At 39.1% G+C, this 26,975-nt stretch overlaps 1 protein-coding gene across 1 annotated transcript; it reads left to right on the forward strand.

Moving 5' to 3' along the window:
- Positions 1-766: 766 nt before the first annotated feature.
- Positions 767-26,471, forward strand: scn1laa (sodium channel, voltage-gated, type I-like, alpha; the record flags this gene model as incomplete). The annotated part of the gene is made up of 27 exons (XM_083921037.1): positions 767-881; positions 4,937-5,253; positions 5,389-5,499; positions 5,633-5,730; positions 5,825-5,953; positions 7,402-7,493; positions 8,670-8,918; positions 9,311-9,374; positions 9,498-9,639; positions 10,908-11,114; positions 11,790-12,053; positions 13,741-14,070; positions 15,294-15,426; positions 15,523-15,761; positions 15,863-16,036; positions 16,140-16,496; positions 16,669-17,148; positions 19,182-19,314; positions 19,417-19,571; positions 19,863-20,036; positions 20,130-20,252; positions 22,448-22,723; positions 22,854-22,910; positions 24,432-24,573; positions 24,703-24,800; positions 24,891-25,161; positions 25,279-26,471. The coding sequence occupies exons 2-27, from the start codon at positions 4,990-4,992 to the stop codon at positions 26,469-26,471; spliced, it is 5,955 nt and encodes a 1,984-aa protein (XP_083777163.1). The 5' UTR covers positions 767-881; positions 4,937-4,989.
- Between the last annotated feature and the right edge of the window lie 504 nt (positions 26,472-26,975).

Consider the following 26,975-nt stretch of genomic DNA (forward strand, 5'->3'; position numbering starts at 1 on the left):
CCGCGACGTGCTTATGACGTAATGTGGTGTTTTGTCACAGAGCAGTTTGTGAGATGATTGAATACTTGACGTTTTAATAACTGGAGTCTTCTGCACACTCTGACCTCCTCCTCTTCCCCCTTCCCCCTTCACACAAACACACACACGCACAGACTCGCACACACACACACACACACACACACACACACACACGCGCACACACACACACACACACACACACACACATAAACACAAGAGTATCAGTTTAGAAACATGGACAGTGGCCAATATGCATGTAACTTTTAGCAAATTAAGAATGTGTTTATTCACACACACACAAATCTAAATATACCTTATGGGTGGGTACACACACACACACACACACACACACACACACACACACACACACACACAGAGTTTTACAGTCGGATTTATAGTTGTGGCTTTAGCTCTTAGTTTCAGATGCAGGCCGGATAGGAAACATTTGTAGCCGACAATTCCCGACAATAACGCACGATAATGTCCACCACAATATCATCTCCACAGCCATTCTGTCATCTCTGGCCTCACTTGGTACCCAGGAACATCCGGAACCTCACAGTACAGTACTTTGACTCTGGCGCACGAAGGGGCGGATGAAATACACTCACACGCTCTCTCTCTCTCTCTCTCTCTCTCTCTCTCTCTCTCTCTCTCTCTCTCTGTCTATCTCTCTCCCTCTCTCTCTCTCATTCTCTCTCTCAGGGTTATCCTGTTGAAATCGTGGAAATTACCAGTTCAACGCGGGGAGAAGCGTCAAAACACATTAAACGGACGGACACGTTTATTTTAAAGAGCATTGTACACACCGAAGCTTTCCCTCGCTATTTTATTCTTCATCTGTCGAGGATGGGAAACTAATGGTGAGTAAACAGAATGTGTTAAAGTTTTGTCTCAGTTGTTTTTCTCAAAGTAAATTGGTTTAAATTGACTGAAAAGTTAGTTCATGTCTGTCAACGATATATTCATAATTTATATCTGAAAGTCTATAGATGAGAAAAAAACATGTCGTATATCTATCAATCTATCTGTCTAGTTATCCATCTATCTATCTATCCATCTAGTTATCCATCTATCTATACATTTATCTATCTGTCAAGACCTGTTTTATTTTTATCAAACATATTTAATGTCCTATATTTAAAAAAACGGTGTCTGTGTCTCACAATTGACAATATGTGATAGCCTTTGATGGAACCTCTTTAAACATTATATCAAACTGTTTAATGTCCTCTTTTATAATGTGTTGAAGGCCCATATGGGGGGAAAAGAGTGATTGATCTCTTACTTCATAAGGACAAAGACTAGAGTGCAAATAATGGGCTTCAAAAGTGAATGGGCATAGCAGCAACTATTAGCCCACACTCCATCTTACGACTTCCTGCTTGCATGACTGTCAACATCATTATTAGATTGCTGTCAATTAGAGATTAGACTGTTCTGTTTTCTTTCTATCAGGACTGTACACACACACACACACACAGACACAGACAGAGAGAGAGAGAGAGAGAGAGAGAGAGAGAGAGAGAGAGAGAGTAGCCTGTCAGCTTGTACGTAGAAACATGAATTTATTCCAAAGAACTACTGTATGTTAACAGCTCCTCATCATCAGCTATTTCGCCAACGCCCTGAATGAGCGAGATCTAATCCCTGATGCTGTAGTCTGTGTGAGGCAGCAGCAAGCATTAGTTGTGAGCACTTACTGTAGGAGCTGTGAGTGTTTGGTCCCTTAGGAGCCCAAAGATAAGGAACTGTGATCACTCCGTATACAGATTAAAGGTTAGGTATAAGAGGGAAATCATAAAAGGCACCCTACTAAACAAGTCAAACTTTTAGCACATGTCACATGGTCATATGGACATTCAAAGAGTTAATGGTTTGCTTCAGTTGTTCCTCCTGTCCATATTGTCCATGTATGTAGAGATCCCTTGCTTATGTGATTCCAGTTGGTGATTCCAGTGCAAGTGATGGCGTACAAAATGCATTGTAATTGTTCTGCGTAAAAATGCATTCCCTCTAAAGTATTTTTTAGTATAGAGTGATATACCGTCTACCGTATAAATATATATATATATATATATATATATACACATATATATATGTGTGTGTGTGTGTGTGTGTGTGTGTGTGTGTGTGTGTGTGTGTGTGTGTGTTAAATAAATTATAGTGTGTTTCTTACTATCCCTCCCCTGCAGCTCAGCTGGGATATGTTTTCACATCTAGCATATAGAGGAGAGATGATTACATCACCAATAACTCTAGACATATGGGCATGTGCATTTAGTCTTGAGACATATCATGTGAATGCATCCTTTAACTGTCATCCCAAAATCCCAACCGCACTGATTTTTACTGTGAAAAAATCTGTGTACAGTAGGTGTGACTGAGCAATTTGAAATGTAGAGATACTGAGTCTCCTGGAATACCGTACTACACCTTATGTCTATTTTTTGACCTTTTCAAAGGGCCAGTTGTCTTTATTTTCTCATGCTTGTAGCTCACAGGCGGGTTTCAAGTCTGCTTTCAAGAATTGATTTAAAGAAGAAGGCAGAAGCAGGACACTGGAGAGAACGTAGGTCACTTTTATGTAGAGCAAACGCATCATTTCTTGCTTTAGTTTATCTTTCCAGAATGATATTCAGGTTTTGGAAAATGTTTTTACTTTAGCTATACAACCAAAATTAACACACAATTTAACGTCAGTGGAATCTGGTATTTTATTAGTTGTAATAGTTAGCCTGCAATATCTTTATTTGGAAGCCTAGAGTCTGTCACAAACCATCTCTTACCGAATCTAAGTACTAAGCAACATTTTTGATCCGATGTAACAAAATTAAGTTTGCACATATTCAAGATGAGCTGAGATTCAGTTTGCCACCGCATGAGTGTTTAATATGCTTTCTAATACTTGTAGGTGTATCAGGTGGTCTAAGGCCAAGGTCAGTAATCACTTACAGCTCATCAGCAGGACACATTTAAACGTATGGTGAACAGCAAATACCAAACTAATGGGTTGACATTCTGTTCCAGTGAGAGTTGAGGGAAACAAATGTATCCATTTTAGGTTAGTCAGGTCATGATGCCGACAGGTTGCAGATAAATTGAAGTGGGCCTATTTGAAGCTTCAAAGTGGCAGCTCATATCTTAAGTTGTGTGTAATGAGTTGGGGACAGATTGACAGGATGATGCATACCTCTTAGAGGTTAGGCGCTGCAGGTTGACCTTGTTGGGTGGTTTATTTTATTTTTTGAGAAGTTATAAGAACTTTGTCTTCTTGTCTTTCCAATGTTGTTCCTGAATTGTTCAATTATCCCTTTAAACCAAGACTATATTGCATTCCTCTAAATAGTTATATGCTTTTGTAATAGACTGTTCACACATCAGAGGTAAGTTATCAGTGGGCTTGGAGCAGAAACAAGTGATGGTTCAGTACTTACTGTACCATGTGTTACAGTCTGTAAACAATAGGTGGTGTACTGTTACAAAGGGGTACACTTCTTACTCTATATGGTTAATACACATATTGCATTTATTTGTGTGTTTCACTCAAAACCACAGCAGAGCAGAGTGGTTGGGTCATAAACAATATCATCCATTTAAGTTTGCACCTTATGCCAAAACACATACAAAGACTGTAAAATGTATTTTATAATTTACACTCAGCTGTCCAATACAGAAATGTAGTGAATACAATGGTCTTAATAGGTCACTTTGAAAATGTAATGGTAGAAAGCACATTTTGCATTGCTGTAGTGTGTGTTGGTGATTGGTCTATTCCCTAATGGAAACAGATAGATACATGTCATTCAAAGTGTGTTAACGTGCGCAGCCATACTTTTCTACAGTGCTGGTAGCGCTGTGCAGCTAGGTCTGACAATGCAAGACTAGTTCTATATAGGCACTTGTCCATAATGCCAATGACTAAGACAAACTTTTCGGAATTTATTCCACAAGCTGAATTCAAAAGCAAAAGCAAAAATTTGTTCTTGCAAAGGCTTCCACACTGAAGACAGTCACCAGGTCAGTCATTGACTGACATTCTGTCCAGAGATGATCTCACCACAGTAAACGGGGAATCTTTCGACAATCAGAGGCAATGGTAAACGTAGTTTATTTTGTTGTACTTTGTGTACAAAATGCTGTTTTTGTACAACAAACAATTTTGTACAGTAGGTCCCTGCTTTGTTTCCTCTATTCAACTCTGTCTGTACTGTCTCTCCCACTGACATTTAAGTAGACGTGCAAACTATGTGCACAAAACATATTAAAAGTCAAAGTTATTTTTAGTTGTCGGCCCTTTCTTTGCTGTTGTAATTACATCACACATGTGCAACACAGTGCTGTGGGCAGTTGATTGACCAGTGTGTTTGTGATTGATTTCTAGCATCACAGACGCAAAGTGTGGATGTATTCTATTACGCTACATTCAGAACCGGAAAAAGCTCTCAGTAGCAGGGCATCCAGAGAGATGCACTGCAGTCTGTAGTGCATTCATATTTAATACTGCAGAGGTCTGTCTAACACATCATACCAGTCAGGCCTATTAGTGGGATGGATCTATTGCTCCTCTTTCTCTGTGCTCTGAGGGGAAAGTGGACTCTTTTCATTTTGAGGGATGGAGGAGAGGAGCAAGTACCTCACCTGGAATTGATCATTGTCATGTTAAATCTCTGTACTGAAGAGCAGATAATTAGATCTAATTTTACCATAGCTGGCAGGAATTTATGTGTCCCTCCACTTGCCACTTCCTGAGAGGATGATCTCTGGCTAAAGAACAGAGCCCCACCTACCTTCCTTTCCTCTGCATTTATACGTCATACTTACAAGCATTTCTTTCCTTAATAATAACATTTCATCTTATATATAACTCAGTTGTCAAACCTTTAATCAGAGCTCCTTATCTATTCTGACCCCTCAGGCCATTCTCATGTTGGAGGCTAGCTGTTCACTCTGAAGGCGCACGATGAAAAGATGGCACACCTGCTTGTACCACCAGGTCCAGACAGCTTCCGCCCCTTCAGTCGTGAGTCCCTCAAAGCCATCGAAAGCCGGATCGCAGAGGAGAACGCCAAGAAGCCCAAGGGAGAGAAGAAAAAGCGTAATGATGAGAATGAGCTCAAGCCCAAGCGTGACCTGGAGGCGGGAAAAGCCCTCTCTCTTCTGTATGGGGACACTCCTAAAAGCATGGTGTCGACACCGCTGGAGGATCTGGATCCCTACTACTGTAATCAAAAAGTAGGTCTACTTGATTTTAAACTTGAGCGTGAAGTCTCTCCCTCTCTCTGTTTTCTTGACAGTGTTAAGATATATGTATTATTTGTGGTTTAATATTCTTAAATTGTATTTTTATATGCCTCCCCTTTCTTTCAGACTTTCATTGTATTAAACAAAGGGAATTTCATCTTCCGCTTCAATGCCGCTCCTGCCTTGAACCTCCTAAGCCCCTTCAACCTTATTAGAAGAATATCAATTATGATTTTGGTACACTCATATCCTTTCATCACGATATATACCTGATAAGCATGACTTGTGTTTATGTTGAGCCCACACTAAATCTGTGGTGACTTTATGAATTGTTTACACTGTGAGATTTTATGAATATTCCTTGACAACTGCCTGCAAATTGTTCAGTATGGTGATCATGTGCACTATCCTCGCCAACTGTGCATTTATGACACTTAGTCGACCGCCTGAGTGGGCAAAGAATGTAGAGTAAGTCTCAACAAATTACACATCGAATCCCACTCAGGTTATAAAATTATGAAAAATGGGTTTTAGTTTAACGACTACATTTTGTTTCCAACAGGTACACATTTACTGCAATCTATACGCTTGAATCCCTTATTAAAATTTTAGCTCGAGGGTTCTGCATAGGGAAGTTTACCTTTCTAAGAGATCCCTGGAACTGGTTGGATTTCAGTGTCATTGTCTTGGCGTAAGTACTTCTCACACGTTCAGTCAATTATAATAATGCTTGAGCAGTTATGTCTTCTGCCTAAACATTCCTTAGTATAGACACAAACAACTTTTATGTTTTCATGGTTTCACTGAAAATTTGATATTTGTAACTTATTATCTAAAGTGTGATCATCATTACTACTACTGGATATTACCAGTTATCATATAGTTCAAATGTCATTTGTAGTTCTTTAATGATAAGGCTGGTGTTACTCTATACTTTTGAAGCCCGTACCCCAATATTCCTTTATAATTTTAGCTTTGAGGGAAACATACTTTTATTTTTATATTTGTCTCTGACGTATCACAAATACATTTCGAAAAAAAAAAGTCCACTTTTCACCAGGCGGCTGATGTTTGTGCGTCATGTGAAACCAAAAGTCAATATTGACATGTCTATATAACATACATGTCATGCGTATGTCATCATACATGTCATACTTGTAACGTACTTAATTTACGTACGTAGCTTAAATTGCATAACAAACATACTTTTTTAAAATTTAATAAATAATGCATTAATGATTAGAACATTTTTAAATGTTTTACAATTTCCCTCCCCTGTCTGTGACACTTTGCCACAAGCCCATTTGTTCCTTTATTCCTCTATTTATAGTATGTAACCCTGTTTTTTGGCAAACATTTCTTAAACAGGAGTGAATAGTGGATTTGTTAGGTACTATTTTCAGCTGTGGATTAATACACGTTTGGTGCTCTAGTTAGTTTTAACAGTAGTATTGCCCATGTTCATTGTAACAAAGTCGTAGTGTGGCTCATTTATATGTTTTAGTAGTTTTTGAAAAACAATGGAGGTGTTGGTGTTTACAAAATTGTAATTGTCATTGGGATTTGTTAACAATAAGAAAAATATAGAATATCACCAGACTAATCCTTTAAGTTTGTATCACATAGTGCATCTTTATGCTTATCACAGTAACCTCATCATCATTTTACCTTAACTATGTTGTGTTAAGGTAAGATGCATCCTATGTATTTAAAAGAGCTGTACTCAAAATACTGAAAAACTAGTGGTCATCTTGTGATGGGGTAACACCAGCCTTGATACCAAATAGGGCAACAGCTTTCTATGCCCCTACGTCCCTTGCTCAAACCGCACACATCTTTGAACCCAACTACACATGTGTAGAGTGTTGTGACTGTAATCGCAATGACAAAATCTGTCCAAAGTCAGACAGAAACACCTAGAAAATTACTCAAATATTCTTCTGTGTCCCTGCTACAGTAGGTGTACAGTAGGCCATGATGACATTACTCTACTATATCTTTACATGGCAAATATTTGTTTGCTGCTATATAAATGCTCGAATGTCGAGTACAGCTCCTTTAAAATTGTTGGCTTCAATCTATATTACATGTATTATTGTCTCAGTCAATATTCCATAATAATTCTATGTTTCCCTGCAGGTATGTAACAGAATTTGTACCCCTAGGCAATGTTTCAGCTCTTCGCACATTCAGAGTACTGAGAGCTATTAAAGCTATTTCAGTTATACCAGGTAAGCAGTGGGAGCAAGTGCATGTTAGTTAGACTCTTGCACAATTTTCTCTTGCTGCCCTTCAACCTTCCCCTCCACCAATTACCTCTTCTCCTTCGTCTGTCATGATATGTATGTGGAATGGTCCCTTACCCCACCTGTCCACCTTCCTATCACAGATGTGTCACAGAGTTGTTTCAGCAATCTGAACATCAACAAACCTTAAAAACAATCATGGACATCCCAGGTGAGAGCTAGTCCAATTGGGTGTGTCTTTTCTGGTCGGTCATTTCTGAGTCTAGCTGTTTGACTCTCATGCACAGTGGAGACACTGAAATCAAAAATCTTAAGCAGCAAAATTCAAGATTGAATGTTCTCATGTGTTTTCCCACCTAAGGATATACAGGGGAATAGTAGGAGTAAGCACAGTAGATTTAGTTACTGAACAGTTACTCTGTGAGGTCTGTGCCATGTGCTTATGTGTTTTGATCGATCTGCTTCTTGTGTTCCTTGCACTTTTCCTCAGTGAAGACATGTCATGTACAGTAATATATATAATAAGTAATATGTGGTGAGGGTGCATTCATGTACATCATTACTGACATGCATGATCCTGATTTCTTATGGTAATTACTTCTGTCTAATTCAGTTTTGAATGATAAACAGCCTTTATGTTGGATTACTACTGCTAATACGAGGTAGCTGTGCAAAGTTTGATAAATTGCCTCAAATTATGTAATTTGAGTCAGCAATGGGGCTGATGACTGAAGGTTTGAATATAAAAAAAAAAAACAGGGCATGTGGAGTTAGAAAGAAGTGAGCTTACCAGACCTCGGTAGCCCGCTCCACAAGATTGAGGCTACATTAGCCACCACTAGCAAACCCAAATTTCCAACATAACTGTCCAGTTGCATTGTGTGTAATGTAGGCACTAGGGTTTGACAAGTAAAATGCCTGAAACAGAAAACCCAATGTCTCTGTTTCTGCTTCATCGAAAAGTCGAAATCGAAAAGTAATTTTAATGTCCCATTTTGAGTCTGATAGTATTACAGAAGTGCTGTGCTAAATTGGTGGAGTACTCTTTTAAAGACAGAGCTCACTGGCAACACTTTCTAATGTTTTCACATGCCTTTTGTTAATGTTGATAGTGTATTTTAATTTACTGCTTAGAGTAACAAATTATACTGTATCTGGCAGGCTTGAAGACCATCGTTGGTGCGTTGTTCCAGTCCGTGAAGAAGCTTACTGATGTGATGATTCTCACTGTCTTCTGCTTGAGCGTCTTTGCCCTCATCGGATTACAACTGTTTATGGGGCATTTAAAGCAAAAGTGTGTCCGGACACCACTACATAATTCCACCATGAATGGTTCATCATACAATGGGACCTACATGAATGTAACAGACAATAGCACTTTCGACTGGGAAGCTTACGTTCTTGATAGGAGTGAGTTGTTGACACCTTGATATCGCACACAAAAACAACACACAAATCATAAAAGTTATTACTTTTGTAAAGGATAAATGAGAAGTTATGTGATATGACCACCTCGTAATTATTTATGTTTTCACCACTTATTAGGTAAAATATGCTAACAAATATGTCAGAGGTACAATTCTACATCTACATACATTATAAACTCTAGAAACACCAGCCTAAAAAATAGACACTATTGACAATGAACATTATAAGATTCACATGTGTATTATTTATACCAGCACTCTTGTACTGGATTGATTTTCATTGTACATTGTACATTATAATTCTTTTTTTTTATCTTAGGCTTCTTTGCAACCATTACTGACAAAAGTTTTTAATTGTTCTTCTTTTCCCGTCAGGTAATCTTTATTACATTCAAGGCAAACGAGATCCATTGCTTTGTGGAAAAGGAAGTGAAGCTGGGTAAACTTTTTCCACAACCACTAGAAGACTTAACCTTGCATGATGCATTTCTTTCTGCATTTACATTGTCGTACATTGTGATTTCTTCTGAGCTTCACATGCTCTCTCTTTTCTTTGTTGCAGGCAGTGTCCAGAGGGGTTTGAATGCATGAAAGTGGGAAAGAACCCAGACTACGGTTACACCAGTTTTGACTCATTTGGCTGGGCCTTCCTCTCTTTGTTTAGACTGATGACACAGGATTACTGGGAAAACCTTTATCAGCAGGTAGGCAGTGGAATTAAAAAGGCTGTAAGTTTTTCAAATATCACGTTTTTTACACTTTAGCAAAAATATCAATAACTTAATGCAGTACAGTACAATAGTAAAAGATAAGCACAGTGATAACGCAGATCTCGGGTAATATAAACACTACAGGTTAAAACAAAATGTATTTAAGAAGTGAAAAAATGTGTCTTGAGAATATAGCTGCAGCAACTGGGTTCCTTAATTATGTCTAAACAGGTGAGATACAGTAGGTAGATAGCGTTATTTTTAATGACACACGGAGGATGCTGTACTTGTATGGTCTGCTTCTCTAAAAACAAAAAAAGGTTGTGCTTGTTGTGTTAAGGAGGAGCTCTGCCAAAGACAAAGTGTTCTCACATTACAATATTGGTATTAAAAGTGTTCAAACAAACCTCTGAATGAAGTGCAGGTGCATCTTGGTCAGAGAGAACAAAGATGAGCCTCACTGTGACTCAGGCAAACACAACTTGAATGGCCCTAAAGGCAAATAGGTGTCCAGTGCATAGGCTTTACATTGTGGTATCAGCAAGTAAAGCAAACAGTAATACAACACTGCACTGTATGTATTTGGGTAGCATTACTTGTTTGGTACTATCAATGAGCTATTTCATGTCAGTGTCTCTTGGACATGATATGGAACAGTGAAAGTTGTCATTTTTTTCTTTTTTTTCATGTTTGTGCATGATGGTGTCATTATATATATATACATATATAAATATATTTATCTATCTAAATCGGATGATGCTTATCATTTAAGGTGTTTAGGCCTGGAGCCTTATCAAGCATGAGAAATTTGCCGAAGTTATGTCATCTTACAACTTTTTGTTTCATGGTGAAACACAGCAACAGATTTAAAGCTTTTCATCACTAACATGACGGCACTAAGGGATTTTTAAGTAAATTGGATTAAATCTGTTCCTGTCACCAATAGGGGGCACTACAACAATGTATGCTCAAGTTACAGAGACTTCCTGTTTTATAGCGAAATGCAATATTTTTTTCGCCCTGCCATGTTCACAATGTTACATAAAAATGCAAATGGAAATGTCTGTACCTCTAGGTCAGATCTCAATGTGCTTTTGTAGGGGGCGCTATTGAACCATTTCGCCACGCCCGAGCACAAAAAAATTCTCCAGACCTTTGCTTGGGCCCGAATTAAAAAGTACAAGATGAAAAGGTAGGATGAAAAAAATGGAGTATAATTATATTAACTAAGTATACCACTACATTGTTTGTTTTCCTTCTAGACGTTACGGGTATCTGGGAAGCCCTACATGATCTTTTTTGTGCTGGTGATATTCCTTGGTTCCTTCTACCTGGTAAACTTGATCCTGGCTGTAGTAGCTATGGCCTACGAGGAGCAGAGCCAGGCCACCATAAAGGAGGAGAAGGAGAAGGAAGAAGAGTTTCAGGCCATGCTTGAGCAGCTGAAACGTCAGCAAGAGGATGCTCAGGTAATATGGCCAAAGCTCCTATTGGCAATCAGTCTAGAGACACTGAGGGATTGACTTATCTCCAGACAAACAACATAATGTATACATAATATATGGCACTTGGAGCACAAAGGGTTTCAGTGACATCATGGGCCTTGTGAGAGGTTAAACACACCAGTTAGTTAGACCAGTCCCGGCCTGAACTGATGAAGCCTCTTGGATGAGAGGTGAAACGTCTTCCTAGACAAATAACCAAGTCCAGTTGCTTTTGACTGAAATTGCTTTGAGGATAACGATGACCTGGACAAATGAGAACATTCACAGGTCTAATTTATACATATATATACATTACATAGCTCACGCATATAAATCCACATCTATCCACATAATATTACACACACACACACACACACAAACACACACATAAATTAAGGTTGGTTTAAATCTAGACATGTACAAAAGTAGGTGAATTTGGTTGCCAATTGCCAAATTGGAAAGTTGCTTGACCAAAGCCATTTTTTTGTTTATCGCTATGAAATAGTCACTTAAAATGTTGACTTGCTCCACAGTACATGTTTAAGAATCTGCATCCTGTCAGTTATCCTGTAAAGACCTACAGGAGTTGACATTTTTATGTCTTCCAAATAAAATCAATAAAAGATTTCTTCCACCTGTTTACCCCCAATTGTTTTCTAGGCAGCAGCAACTGCAGCTGCTGCAGAGAACGAGGAGGCCAGCGATAAAGCTGGTGGCCCAGAGAGCTCCTCTGAAACCTCCAAGCTCAGCTCTAAAAGTGCCAAAGAGAGACGCAACAGGCGAAGAAAAAAGAAGGAAGAGTGCAAAGGAGCGGATGAGAATTCTCCTCAACCCGAGTCACAGGACATGAAGAAATCTCGATGCCGCTTTTCTGTGGATCCAAACCAGCTTAACTATGACATGAAATGCTCATCCGCACATCAGGTTCAGTATGATCTGTCAGTATAATTTATCAGTGAAAACAGTGATATTCTGCGAGCTATGTATTTCAAACTGTTGCCCAGCTTTCAGCTTACGGTGCCCCTTTCTCAACAAAGTTCCTTTTATGCAGTGCTTTTTCCTTTATGTTTACTTATATACCTTCATCATGTTAATTCTAAATCAGTCTAGAATAATATAGAATAACACCATTTATAAAACTGGTTCAACAAAAACATATATTTCAGTCTGACTTCAGCACCATTTTTATTGCAAAATAATATCTGATTACCGAGCCTGTCAGACAGTAGCAGTGCTTGAAATGTGAGCCTGCCCCAGTGGTCAGAGACACCAAAACGACATTAAGGAGAGATCAGGAGAGATCAAAACTCTGCGATGTGGTTTCTTAAAGGATACATCATGCTCATTTTTAGGTTCAAACTTGTTGGGTTTCTATTATGTTTACATCCTTAAATGTTTGAAAATCACATTATTACCGATTACAGATATACCGTCTGTCTGAATATACCTGTATTCACCCTCTGTCTGAAACGTTTTAACGCCTATCTCTTTAAGACTCCCTCCCTAAAAAACCCAGTCTGCTCTGATTGGCTTGCACGGAAATTACGGCGCACCTTAGCAATGGAAGTTCTTAAGCTGTGAGGGAAGATCAGATGGGGGGAAGCAGATTCTAATGAGAGCGCATGGGAAGGGTAGCCAAATCTAAATGGCTTGTTGAACCCCATGCTCTCTGTACTGAGAAGCTCACAAAAAACTGACTTGATTGTCTTATTTCACAGTTTGTGAGTTGGTAGGCACTCAAGATCCCAAAAGGCATGCGTGCAAGGACTGAAAAGCTTTTCATGATATGTCCCCTTTAACTGAATGACTTTACCGCATATATGTCTGACATATGCCAATACGATGACTCACTGGCTTTTATTAAGTTCAAAATGAGTGACAGGCAGGAGCAGAGAAGTAAATGGATTGATAATGTGATTACCAAGCTTACATTTGACATTACAGTCGCCGATGGTTGTGAGCAATTACAATGCCATTCTAAGTGTCGATTTTGGAGCATTTAGAAACTTTTCATTTGATAACTTTGCATTCAAACATTTCATTCACTCCTATCACCATGTCAGTTTTTTATTTTCATCGTCGTGATCATCATCATCAACATCATCATCAACGTCATTGGCAGTGGCATCGTCATCATCATCATCATCATCATCATCACCATCACCATCATCAAAATCATCTACTTTGTCTTCATTGACTTTTCCTATTCTCATCGTCAGTCATCATCAAGATACATTTTTTTTTTGGTCCTTATAACAATGCTTATCATCATGTCCATCATCATCATCATCATCATCATCATCATCATCATCATCATCATCATCATCATCATCATCATCATCATCATCATCATCATCATCACCAGCATCATCGTCATGATCAGCGTCTGCATCATGATCGCCATGATGATCATCATCATCATCTTCCTTACCATTCTTAGTCATCATCACCAACTTGTTTTTTTTTAATTTAGCAGTTTTCTTACAGTTCTCACCAAAATTATTACGAACATCACCCTCCTTTTCATTAGGCATTTTTTTCTTCACTTCATTTTTCTTCTTTACGATCAGCATGTAACATGTATCCACTGAAGAATATATTTTTCTCCTAGTCCATTCTGAGTTTTCGTGGACCCCTGTTCTCATCCAGACGGAACAGCAGGACCAGCCTTTTCAGTTTCCGAAGCCACGTGGGCATGGACGTGGGTTCAGAAAATGAGTTTGCCGATGACGAAAACAGCATTTTTGAGGACAACCTGAGTCGGAGGGGCTCTCAATGCAGCTTCTTGGCGCATCGTCTACTTCCACCCAATGGGATCAAGCACAGCTCTGTAGACTGCAATGGGGTTGTGTCTCTGGTGGGTGGGAATTCACTCCCATCGTCACCCCTAGGGCTCTTTCTGCCTAAAGTGACAGTGGATATGGCCTCCACAGGAGAAAATGTAAGAAAGGGTTGTCTATCCCAAATGGCCCTTCTTTTTCTTTGTCCTTTTTCTGTATGACTGTGTGCTGTACTGTGTACCTTGTTACAATAGCACAGTTCCAAAGTATTAAAGGTCATCACCATCCATGCAATAGTTTTTAAGATATTTCCCTGAAAGCCAAAAAAATGAATGATGCTGCTAGCATGGCTAAAAATATAAGCATCTGGTTTTTGAATTAACTTTATGGTCTTTTAGAAATTGAATTGTATCTGTGATACTGCGAGAAAGTGGTTAACAAGGCTGGCCACCACTCTTATTAAACACAAGAGCCATGGTGGATTCTGAAGCTAACTTTTAACTGGGGATGCTATTTTTAATGTTCAGGAATGACAAAAAATATGTTGTTTTTTTATTCCACTATGGACACTTCATGGTCTTTTCAATGTGACTCCAGTGATCACATTCATCAGATCAGAATGCAGCTGTGTCCGCATATGGGTTTCCACATTTAAGACCTGCTTGATAGGGTAGTGATTGACTATATTTCCGTGGGATGGAACATTACTCCCAAGCAATAGGTGCATCCAAAATGGCACTTCTTCTTTTCTGAATAATTAGTTTATTTTGTAATGGTGACAGGGATTGTTAGGAAGCAGCAGCAGAGACAGTGGGTCTCAGCAGTGCTCCAGCCCCCGTTCCCTTTGGTCTTGCTCGAGAGAGGAACTTCCCTGTGGGGCGGGGAGATGACTTGAGACCACCTTTTGATGAATTTTACTGGATTGTGCCACATGCTGTCCATACCTCGGCATGTGGTCTGACTGACCAGATCTCAATACGAGCGAGATCTAATCTTGAGATGTGCAGACTTGACAGTTAATGCGTCCTGGCACGATCAGATGATAAAATTGCATTGAAAGGATGTGTGTAACCAAAGCCTATGATTGGAAAGCAAAACCATGGCTTCTGACCATCTGACCAGTGTGCCGTTTTAGTGCCAAGTTATCGCACAGACCTTTACTGTAAGAATTCCCCTTGGAATTAACCTGGTATAGAAATTTATAATAACTTTAAAATGCACAATTCCCTTTGCTCACTCCTTTTACTTTGGCAGCTTTGTACTCACTGAGATGCAAAATACTGACATTATTAGTCACGTTTGTAGCCACTGTATATCCATGGTAAAATGTAACTTATTTTCTTTAGCACACTTGCATCTGTTAACAATTTTTTTACATCTCCAGGCTGACACCACTGACACAGAGTACAGACAGGCCAGTGGAGGAACACACCAGGAGTTTATGGACTTCCTCGATGGCCCAGAGGCCAGACAGAGAGCTCATAGTATAGCTAGTGTCATAACCAGCACAATGGAGGGTAGGTATTGTACATCATGACAATAGTATCCTATCTTGATTATATATTGGACATTGAAAAGATAAATGGTACTTTTGCCATCTCTACCATTTTCAGAGCTTGAAGAGTCGAGACAGAAGTGTCCTCCTTGCTGGTATGATTTTGCCCACACCTTCCTCATCTGGGAATGCTGTCCTGCATGGCTGAAGATTAAGAGGGTTGTAAAACTTATTGTGATGGATCCATTTGTGGACCTAACCATCACCATATGCATTGTACTCAACACATTGTTTATGGCCATGGAGCATTATCCAATGACTAAAGGTTTCTCCAATATGCTGTCAGTGGGCAATAAGGTGAGTGGACTATGAGTGTAGGGTACAGAATTTTAAGGTTTTTGCAAAATAGGTATTTTGTTTATTAATGGTCAGTATTTCTGATTTTTGTTATTATAAAGGTATTCACTGGCATCTTCACGGGTGAAATGGTCCTGAAAATCATTGCTTTGGACCCATACTTTTACTTCCAGGAGAGATGGAATATTTTTGATGGAATCATTGTCAGTTTAAGCTTGATGGAGCTTTGCTTGGAAAACGTGGGTGGCATGTCTGTTCTGAGATCATTCCGATTGGTAAGTCTATATATATATGGCTCATAGCCAATATGTTCAGGTTAATTTTGTGTGCTAAAAGATGTGAAATAACCTTTTTTTTTTGTTTTTTGTTTTTTTACAGCTGAGAGTATTCAAATTGGCTAAATCGTGGCCCACTCTCAACACACTGATCAAAATAATTGGTAATTCAGTGGGGGCTCTGGGCAACCTGACGCTGGTGCTGGCCATTATTGTCTTCATCTTTGCTGTAGTGGGCATGCAGCTGTTTGGAAAAAACTACAAGGACTGTGTGTGTAAAATCTCTACCGATTGCACTCTGCCCCGTTGGCACATGAATGACTTCTTCCATTCATTCCTCATTGTGTTCCGAGTGCTTTGTGGAGAGTGGATAGAGACCATGTGGGACTGTATGGAGGTGTCTGGGACGACCATGTGCATCATTGTCTACATGATGGTCATGGTTATTGGAAACCTTGTGGTACATTATCATCTCTTCTGGTCAATTCATGAGTCCAACTTGTCCAAGTCTTGTAGATTTATCTGATGGATGAAAAGAATGCTGTTTTATAGCTATACATTTTTTGTCGTTAAAAAGTATAATAGTTAAAAGACAACACAATCTTACATGAAATCGTGTCATTATCTGATAGGTTCTGAACCTGTTCCTGGCCCTGCTGCTGAGTTCATTCAGTGCTGACAACCTGGCAGCAACAGAAGATGACAGCGACATGAACAATTTGCAGGTCGCCATTGGGCGGATTCAAAATGGCATTGCCTTCACCAAGTCCCTGCTTCGAAACAGCTGCAACAGCGTCTGTCTCAGGAGAAAGAAGAAAGGGAAGGGTGAGGACAAATCCCTGGATGAGCTCAACAAACCTTTAGGGCCTAATGGTATCCCCAACCATACCATCAAAGACTTTCCTAAAAATGGAAATGGGGATGTGACTGGAGTGGACAAAAATGGTGACAAGTACATAGTCAGCAGCAAGAGTGATGATTCTATAATGTCTTTCATCAACAATCCTAGTCTGACTGTCACAGTTCCTATTGCTGTGGGAGAGTCCGACTTTGAAAACCTCAACACGGAGGACTTCAGCAGTGCTTCGTCCGATGTAGTAGGATGCAATGTGGTAAGTATACTCTTGTGGATTGGTCTGTCAAAGTGCCTTTACTGTTAGATGTGAGTTTCTACTTTAAAGCCAAGTCTTATTAGCTTTATTACTAATGTTTGTAATGTGTGATAGATGACACGGGGTTTCAGTGTTGGTTGAGGTTCTTGGCAAACATATCTGTTTTTGTAGCTAAGTGGTATGATCCATTGCATTAGTCACGTTGAAGCACTCACAGTCCATGATGAGGACATATGAGCGTGTGACGTAACATTTTCCCTGAAGATCCCATAAACCACGAGCCTTTAACGGAGAGACAGCCATATAGGCAGGGAAATACCAGTGTGTAGATTACATTATGTGCCATTTAGGTCTGAGTGCTTGGGAACTGAATCCTTCTCTTAAAGGGGCTGTTTTGCGCTTTGTGTTCAAGGAAAAGCTCACAGTGTGAGGTAAAAAAAAAAACCACTTACTGTCTATTATGTGATTGCAAGTATTGTTTATTTACTTTTATCTCAGCTTTCAATCATTTTGATCATTTAAAATGTGTTAGTCCTTGCTTGCTGCTGCTTTACAGATGCTCTCCAAGTTTTAGAATACTCTTATGAACACTTTAATATACATTACATTCATCTGCAAACAATCCAGTATCGTTGTAAAATATCAACCATCCTCTTCGACCTTACTAGATTTACTCTCCATGAATTAGTACATTTTGGAGCATGCTTTGCATAATTGAACGTGAAACTGAATATTTCAAAAGACACATAATATTTAATGTTCCAAAGTTTACTTGTGACTTTTTACTGAAGTGCTTCTTGCAGAACAGAATAGATGAATTGAAGCACAAACACATTGATTTTAGTGTTCAGAAAAGAAAATCGCTGTAACATGCTTACATCATTCACTGCACGGCTGGTCTCAGGACAGCCAAGTGCTCCTGCATTCTCCAGGAAGGCATTGGCCTCTGCCAGCTATTAGCAGACACACCCTGGAGAAAGCCAACAGCAGGCTGAAGGAGAGACCATGTGGTTACCGTAAAACACTGCAAAGCTGCATATCTCCGATGATTTTTAGATGTGTGTGCTTTATTAAATGTACTTTGTTTTTAGATTTCATAGGGCTGCATTTCTACTGTGCAATTAAAGTGTAATTAAACATACAGAATTATAATGAATAATCAGTGTCACCCTGGCCTTAGGTATTATATTATATAATAAGGTATAAGGTATCTTCTCCCACATTTTTGATGAGGCTAGTCAACATTGGCAACTCTAATGTAGACCTTTATTGCTTTCTCTATTGAAGAGCAAATCGACTGCAGTCAAGCTAATGGCTTGGTCCTATATATATATATATATATATATATATATATATATAAAGGTCCTATATTACGCTCATTTTCAGGTTCATACTTGTATTTTAGGTTTCTATAACATGTTTACATGCTTTATTGTTTAAAAAACATTATTTTCCTCGTACTGCTTACCACTTGAATATGCCTGTATTGACCCTCTTTCTGAGACAAATTATAGTTGTGATATCACAACTGTACAGCAGTCGAGGTGGCTCGTTTAAATACGGGCTGTATGCATTACTCTGTGGATTGAGCATTTTGATACTTTCACAGTATTTATATAGCAACTCGACCTGCTTTATAATCCAAAAAGACATGGAGATCTCACTTTTCACAACATACGTAGGACCTTTAAACCATTTAGACTGCAGAGAGCGGACATGAAGATGTATTTTCTTGTTAATATTTAATTACAAGATTTGTTTAGTCGCGTTATAGCACAAACTGATTAATGCATGTTTTGTTTTTAAGCCATCACACATTTGATTGAAACCTGAACTTAATGCTTGTCAGCTATTCTTGTGAAGGTCATCTTTCCAGCAGCCTAAACAAAACAAAAATTGAAAAATAATTCAAAAATATTTTTGTTTGACAATAAGTCTGAAGACATGCATGAAGCGTGTGGACAGACAGGTACTCAGCATGTCAAGCCCGTACATTTGCTTATCTAACACTGGTTTTACTCTTTCATCCACAGAATATAGATGATGATGGCCACTCCAGCTCCTCTGAGGGGAGCACAATAGACTGTGTTCCAGGTGGAGAGGGATTGGAGTCTGTAGATTTTGAATTGGAAGACTCTATGGAACCCGACGCCTGCTTTCCTGATGGTGAATACTACCACTGCACCACTTTACCTACTACAGCCTTGCTGTTAATCTAATATTTATATTGAATCAGTAAATCACCATCTCCCCTTTGTCTTTACTCAGGCTGCGTGCAAAGGTTCCAGTGTTGTAAGGTGAATGTGGAAGTGGGCTGGTGGAAGGTGTGGTGGACGATTAGAAAGACCTGCTATCGGATTGTGGAGCACAACTGGTTTGAGAGCTTCATCATCTTCATGATCCTGCTTAGCAGTGGAGCCCTGGTAAGAGCCTGTGTAGGAATAAAAATATCAATAAAGTTGTTTTTAAACACCTGATTTGACTGCTCCCCTGTATTACGTACTTCATCTGGCGTCAATCAGTAGATTCTCAAACTGCTGTTTAAAGAGAATTTTGTTATATGGTATTGAGTTAGTGATGTCTCACCTTTGAAATACAGAAGATTTATCATTCTCTGCAAAGTAAGATCAAGATTTTGAATAAGATGTATTTATTTTATTCATATTTATATTTGTAATGAATTTTTCATGACTTGTCATCATCTTGCCATCCAGGCTTTTGAGGACGTCTACATTGAGAAGAGGAAAACCATTAAAACAGTGTTGGAGTTTGCAGACAAAATCTTCACTTACATCTTCATCCTGGAGATGTTATTGAAGTGGGTGGCGTATGGATATGCAAAGTATTTTACAAATGCCTGGTGCTGGTTGGACTTCCTCATTGTTGATGTAGGTTGTATCACCTCTGCAAAAACACGCACACTTTTTTAAACAATTCTTAGTTGTGTTTTTTTAAGGCATCTGTGTGTGCATGTGTTCTAGGTCTCACTGGTCAGTCTCACAGCCAATGCTATGGGATATTCTGACCTAGGTGCCATCAAGTCTCTCAGAACCCTGCGAGCTCTGAGGCCACTGAGAGCCCTGTCCCGGTTTGAAGGCATGAGGGTAAGAGTCACTGGATATCCCCGCCCACTCTTCGTCACTCGTGCAAATGGGTGCAGATCCCGGGGGGGCATGGGGGGAAATTAAAAAAACCTAAATTTTTTAATTCTTCAATGATTGAAATGTTGGAACAAATAATGTTTGACAAATATATTTCTGACTCCATATTCCATCTCTGGTCTCCTCCACTACAACACAAATGAATCTGTAGTTTCTTACACAGACGCTGATGATCAGCAGGCTTTAAAAAAAAGGGCTTCATATTTTTATATCCATCCATAGCAATAAATCCTGCATAAAGTAGTCCCATACACTGGGAGAAAACGAAGATGTTGAAAAGAACTGGGGGTGAGTAGACATTACAGGCACAAGACCCTTAAAATTATGATTTACTAACATAAGTTCTTAACTATATGTTAAAAACCACAAAGTACAAAACAAAAAATCAAATCAAATAATATTTTTTGTGGCAAGAAAGACTGAGCAGCAGAGTCTACTTGGTCTTGTCTTTTTTAACATAATCAGAATATATGAAAGGAGAATCTTCCCCCTTTTTTATTTCATAGATCATAACATTGGAAATTGAATGATATATTGACTGCCCTAGTTATCATTTAAGAAATCTAGTCAACATAATAATTAACAAGAAAACAGTGTAAGTGGGAAAATGAATTGTGGCTTTATTGGGAGTTATGTGTGGTACTATTTTTTAGTTGTGTCTAGATGGTAACCCAAGATTTGCTAGATTTCACTGCCCGACGACCTATTATAACATTTACCATTTAAGGTAAATGCCTATCCTCAAACATCACACGCGTTATTGAAATACTGGGTTACCATCTACACGCACCCTCTAAAATGAATCTCTAAAAGACAGAACAATTATTTCTCATAAGTATGTTGCTTTATTGCCAGAATTTTGTGGCAGTTCTATTGAAATTAATGGGACTGATTTGCAAGTCCCACTACATGTGCTTTCTTTGTTATTGGTCTCCAAACAGATCATGACTCTGCTGTAGCAGCTGCATATAGTACAACTCAAGCCCCTGCTAAATCATGATACAAAGAGGGTCAGGTCAAACATATTATCAATAGAGCTGGCTAATATTAGCCCTTCTGCATATTATCGAATGTCATTTAACAGTTTGATGGTTGGGTAATTATTGATAACGAAGATGCTTAAATACCTGTAGACTCCTACCGCTTGGCACCAACGACGTCATGATCCTTCCTTCTTTTAGAGTTTCTTGCAAGACTCAAGGAAGTCCCTGCTACAGGGCAATACATTGTCTGGCACACAACTCCCCCATAAACACTTTATACTTTTTTTTGGTTTAACATAAACAAATGAGATATATACACATGTTAAGCAGTACGCTTTAGAGGTTCTGGTAGGTTGATTTTGTTGCCTTTGGATAGAGCCAGGCAGGCAGTATCACCTTGTGATTAGTCTGTTAACCTAACCATCTCCTGGCTCCAGCTTAATATTTAACTTATGAATATAATCTGTCTTCCTAAAGTCAGTCCTTTAAGTTGTGTCATGTTTGTTTAACCATCTCATACCATCACAATATTTTGCTGTGCAATGCAAGCCTGGTCTAAACAGGGTTTGATAACTTATGTAACCACAGGGGGAGGGCTGTCAGCTGCTGAAATCAATGTAGCATTTATTGATTAGTTGCTTTCATGTTGTGGTGTTCTAGCTCTTGACAGCACTGTTAAGATGATCGTCTTCCCTTAAGTGGTAGCTGGTATATTCCTTCATTTGCATAAACAGCTTTTTTCACTGTTTCCGGTTTTGTTTGCAGGGTCCTTTAACATGATTCCTTCATGTGTAACCTGTTTCTCTTTATAGTAAGCACATTTTGTGGCTTCATCTTGCCTCTACAAGGTTTTCTGTTTCAGTGTTTCTCTAAAAGAAATACTTGTAACCCACTAAGACAACTTTAAGATGCAGTTCAGTGCATCAATCTCCTGCCTCTTCTCCTAATTCCTTTATCACTTTAACCATGCAGTTGTCCTCATATTTGAGATTTTGGGTGTTAGCCATAGCCGTAATGAGCTCATGCTGATGTGCATGTTGGCACTGAATAATTCACTCTTGTGTTTTCCTATTCTTACCAGAGTATAGACTGTCAATCTACATTGATACACCCTGTGGTCTCTGCTGTACTAATGAGTAATATGTTGGTGTGCAGGTGGTTGTCAATGCCCTGCTTGGAGCCATTCCTTCCATCTTCAATGTGCTGCTGGTATGTCTCATCTTCTGGCTCATCTTCAGCATCATGGGAGTCAACTTATTTGCGGGGAAGTACGGACATTGTGTCAACAGAAGCACAGGTAAAGATTTTTCTCCATCAGAGGTGAAAAATCGGACAGCGTGTCTCAACTTGGGCAAAGAGTTGGCTCGCTGGAAATACTACAAAATCAACTTTGACAACGTTGGCTTGGGCTACGTTGCACTGCTGCAAGTGGTAAGTAACTGAACACTAGAACATTTCTTTAAGCTTGTAAATATGTTATTGGCTGTATCAGTTGAAAATTGGTAGTGATGGAAACCGGTTACTACAATATTTTTTGTGGATACTGTTCACTTCTATAAAGGCTACATTCAAGGGCTGGATGGACATCATGTATGCTGCTGTGGATTCTCAAGTTAAGGTAATTTAATGTTAATGTTTAGCTCATGCTGCTTGTTGATTGTAAAATCAGTTTTACAAATTGTCAATAATAATCTCTCTACGCAAGATTTACAATGGCTAAATAAAAACAAGGGCTTCACACATTCAGAACCCAATTATGTTCCAAAACCACTGATGATGTGAACCACTGTGGTTAGCTTATAGACATCCATTCAAATAAGTTTGTAAGAAAATGTTTAGACTCTTTTAAAAAGGGAATGATTTGTTTTTTGTTGTGACATAAATTTGGAGCCGTTTGCCAATAAAGCGTCCAATCAGTGTTGGTTTTGGGGCAGGTTTGAGTGTGACGCAACGCTACGAGAAGCGACTGCTAACATGGATGTGTGGATGATAAGAGCGGAGCTATTGAGCAAGCCGCTCACTAACGCTTTTTTCTCCTGGATCCTTCTGTTTGAATATGGACCGGGCACCTGATATTGTGCCTTTTATCCATAAATTTGTGTTACACAAACAGCAAATATGCGTTACCGACATGTTGTTTACTTTCTGAGCTTTGCCTTGATTCTGTTACGTCGTACGCTTCGTTGATCTGATTGGTTGATTAGGCCCGTATGGTGGTGACAGACAGATGGTTTATCCAATCAGCAACCAGTATTTTCTCCCCTTCCCAAAATATCTCCAAACGAGAGTTCTCAGATGGATATGCAAATGAGAGTCATGTGAATTAATACATCTAGCGGGTTACACCTTTTCACCAAGTGGCATGAAAATCGGGCCAATAGTTTTTCTGTAAGCCTGCTGACAAATTGACAAACAAACAAATCAAACAGAAAACATAATCTCCTTGGTAGAGATAAGAAAGAGGTGCATCGCATTTCAGTGTTATCCAGCAGAGGACAACTTCAAGTCATTAGTTTTCATGATGTCTCGCACTGCCAAAACTCCACAGTGCTGTGAAGTTTGCTCTGAGTCTCATTTGGATAAGGAAAAAACACCCTGGCTTTCTTATAATCTGCAAAATAGCGGAACGGGTCTGACGTCCAGCATGTGAGTTGGGACTGGATGCCAGTCTTTATCCCAGTGCTGTACATCCTATGAGCCAGACTAGCTTTCTTGAGACCATAGCATCAGAGCCTTTTCTTTCTTCTTTTTGAGATGAAACTACATTGTCCATGCGAAATTGAAAAACAATCAACAAGGTATTTGGATTTTGTTTTATTTATTCTTTTGTAGTTCTTTATTTTTGACGTTGTTCTGTATTAACTATGCCCAGCTGTTGTATGGAAAACTACTTGCAATGTGTGCAGCATGAAATCAAATCACAGTTGCAATTATCACTGACTAACTTTTTTATTTATTACAACAACATGAATTTGATTGGCTTCAGTTAGAACAAATACACCACGTCTGATCTATGAGTTTTCACGTCAGTATTAAATTACATTTGCTGTTTTCATCAGTTGTCAAATCAACAAGGACTTTAATCGTAAGGATTATATGTTTAACATACTAATGTCTTAAATTTCCATCACTATTATAGCAAGAAGAACAACCAGAATATGAGATCAACCTGAAGATGTACCTGTATTTTGTTGTTTTCATCATATTTGGTGCCTTCTTCACGCTCAATCTCTTCATTGGTGTCATCATAGACAATTTCAATCAACAAAAGAAAAAGATAAGTATCAAATATTATTTCTAAAGTAACAAAACAACTGCATAATTTAAAAGCATTACTTTCAGTTTCTCTTTTTGTTGTTTCTACCTGTGCAGTGATTTAACATGCATTGTATCCCCTCTTTACTTTGGAGGTCAAGACATCTTCATGACTGAAGAACAGAAGAAATACTACAATGCCATGAAAAAGCTGGGGTCAAAGAAACCACAAAAACCTATTCCTAGGCCATCGGTATGTAACTTTTGATCATGACTGCATCTGATCTGTATTACAAACCCAATCCTTGTTCGATAGACTCTAATATGTATGTGTCCATTTCAGAACAAAATTCAAGGATACATCTTTGACTTCACCACAAAACAAGCATTCGATATTTTAATAATGGTTCTAATATGGCTGAATATGGTAACCATGATGGTGGAGACTGATGGCCAGTCAAAAGAAAAAGAGGAAATTCTCTACTGGATTAATGTTGTGTTCATTGTCATCTTCACTGGAGAGTGTTTGTTGAAGATGATCGCGCTTCGCCATTACTTTTTCACAAATGGTTGGAATGTGTTTGACTTCATCGTCGTCGTCCTGTCAATCATTGGTATGATTCGCTTCTGTTCACTGCGGTGCTCAAATAAATTAAAGTTAATGATATTTTGGCCGTATATGTTTTGTATTGCTTACAGCCTGTTTAATATGTTTTGCTTTCTTTCCATAGGCATGTGTCTCTCAAACCTGATAGAGCAGTATTTCGTTTCACCAACCTTGTTCAGAGTCATCCGATTGGCTCGGATTGGGCGTGTCCTCCGCCTTATTAAAAGTGCCAAAGGAATCCGGACACTCCTGTTTGCCTTGATGATGTCACTTCCTGCCTTGTTCAACATTGGTCTCTTGCTCTTCTTGGTGATGTTTATCTATGCCATCTTTGGCATGTCGAACTTTGCTTACGTCAAGAGGGAAGCAGGCATTGATGACCTTTTTAATTTTGAGACATTTGGCAACAGCATGATCTGTTTGTTCCAGATCACCACCTCAGCAGGGTGGGATGGCCTACTTGCTCCCATTCTCAACAAACACGAAGATGATTGTAACAGTACCACGGAGCATCCTGGCAGTCATGTTAAGGGAGACTGTGGAAATCCTCCCGTGGGGATTGCCTTCTTTGTGAGCTACATCATCATCTGTTTTCTGATTGTGGTGAATATGTACATTGCCGTTATCCTGGAAAACTTTGGTGTGGCCACTGAGGAAAGCGCAGACCCTCTCAGTGAGGATGATTTTGAAACGTTTTATGAGGTATGGGAAAAGTTTGATCCTCATGCAACTCAGTTCATGGATTACAATAAGCTGCCTGAATTTGCAGATGCTCTTGACCCACCATTACGCATAGCCAAGCCTAACAAGATGGAACTGATCTCTATGGATCTACCCATGGTGAACGGTGAACGCATTCACTGCCTGGACATCCTGTTTGCATTTACAAAACGTGTTCTCGGCGAGGGTGGGGAGATGGACATCCTAAGGGGGCAGATGGAGGAGCGCTTCATGGCCTCCAATCCTTCCAAAATGTCCTACGAACCCATCACTACCACCCTTCGCCGGAAACAGGAGGACACATCAGCCGTTGTCATCCAGAGAGCATTCAGGGAGTATGCAAGGAAACGTCCTGCAACAAAGCCCTGTGACACAGCTAGTGATAACATTCAAAAGGATGAAACACATATTGACAAGGAGGATCTTGTCACAGACAAACTCGAAGACATTTCTTATGCCGATAAAAGTGAACTGACACCATTAGCGGCCCCTCAACCTTCATGTAACAGTGTGACGACGAACGGAAAAAACAAATATGAAAAAGACAAAAGTGAAAAAGAGGTTGAGGGCAAAGATGTCAGAGAGCAATATCTGTAAAAGAATGCAGGAGATGCAACAAAGACATTTTAATTAATGACCAAATGTTTACAACCTTTGAAAGTGACTAAGACATCCATTGGACTCCTTTCCTTAGTACGGATATCTATGCCAAACTGACCATGATTACTTGAGTCTAAAGGTTAGTGTAGTTGCTAATTCAGGGTGTGGTGGGACAATATTGGCTTTGTTCAGGAGTAAGGATGCCTTTTGGCTGTTTGTTGGGTTTGTTCTAAAGGCACATTAGTTAATGCTTTAACTTCTATTGCAGCTAGTTCTGCTATCCAGTGTCTTGAATTATTATATCACTGACTGTTGAATTACTTTACCTACCTTTTTTCAGGCAGAGGAAAGAAACATTTTTATGTTAAGAATTCATAGTTTGGTTAATTGACTTTTTATACACTTTTTTTTACTCTTTAAAAGGGTTGTTCCTTCAGAGGTAGTCTTTAAGACTGGTGTGGCTTTAGGGCTAGTCTTACTTGCTGATAGCACTTGGAATAC

The sequence above is a fragment of the Echiichthys vipera genome, assembly GCF_963691815.1.
Source record: "Echiichthys vipera genome assembly, chromosome: 10".
In the NCBI taxonomy this organism is placed as follows: domain Eukaryota; kingdom Metazoa; phylum Chordata; class Actinopteri; order Perciformes; family Trachinidae; genus Echiichthys; species Echiichthys vipera.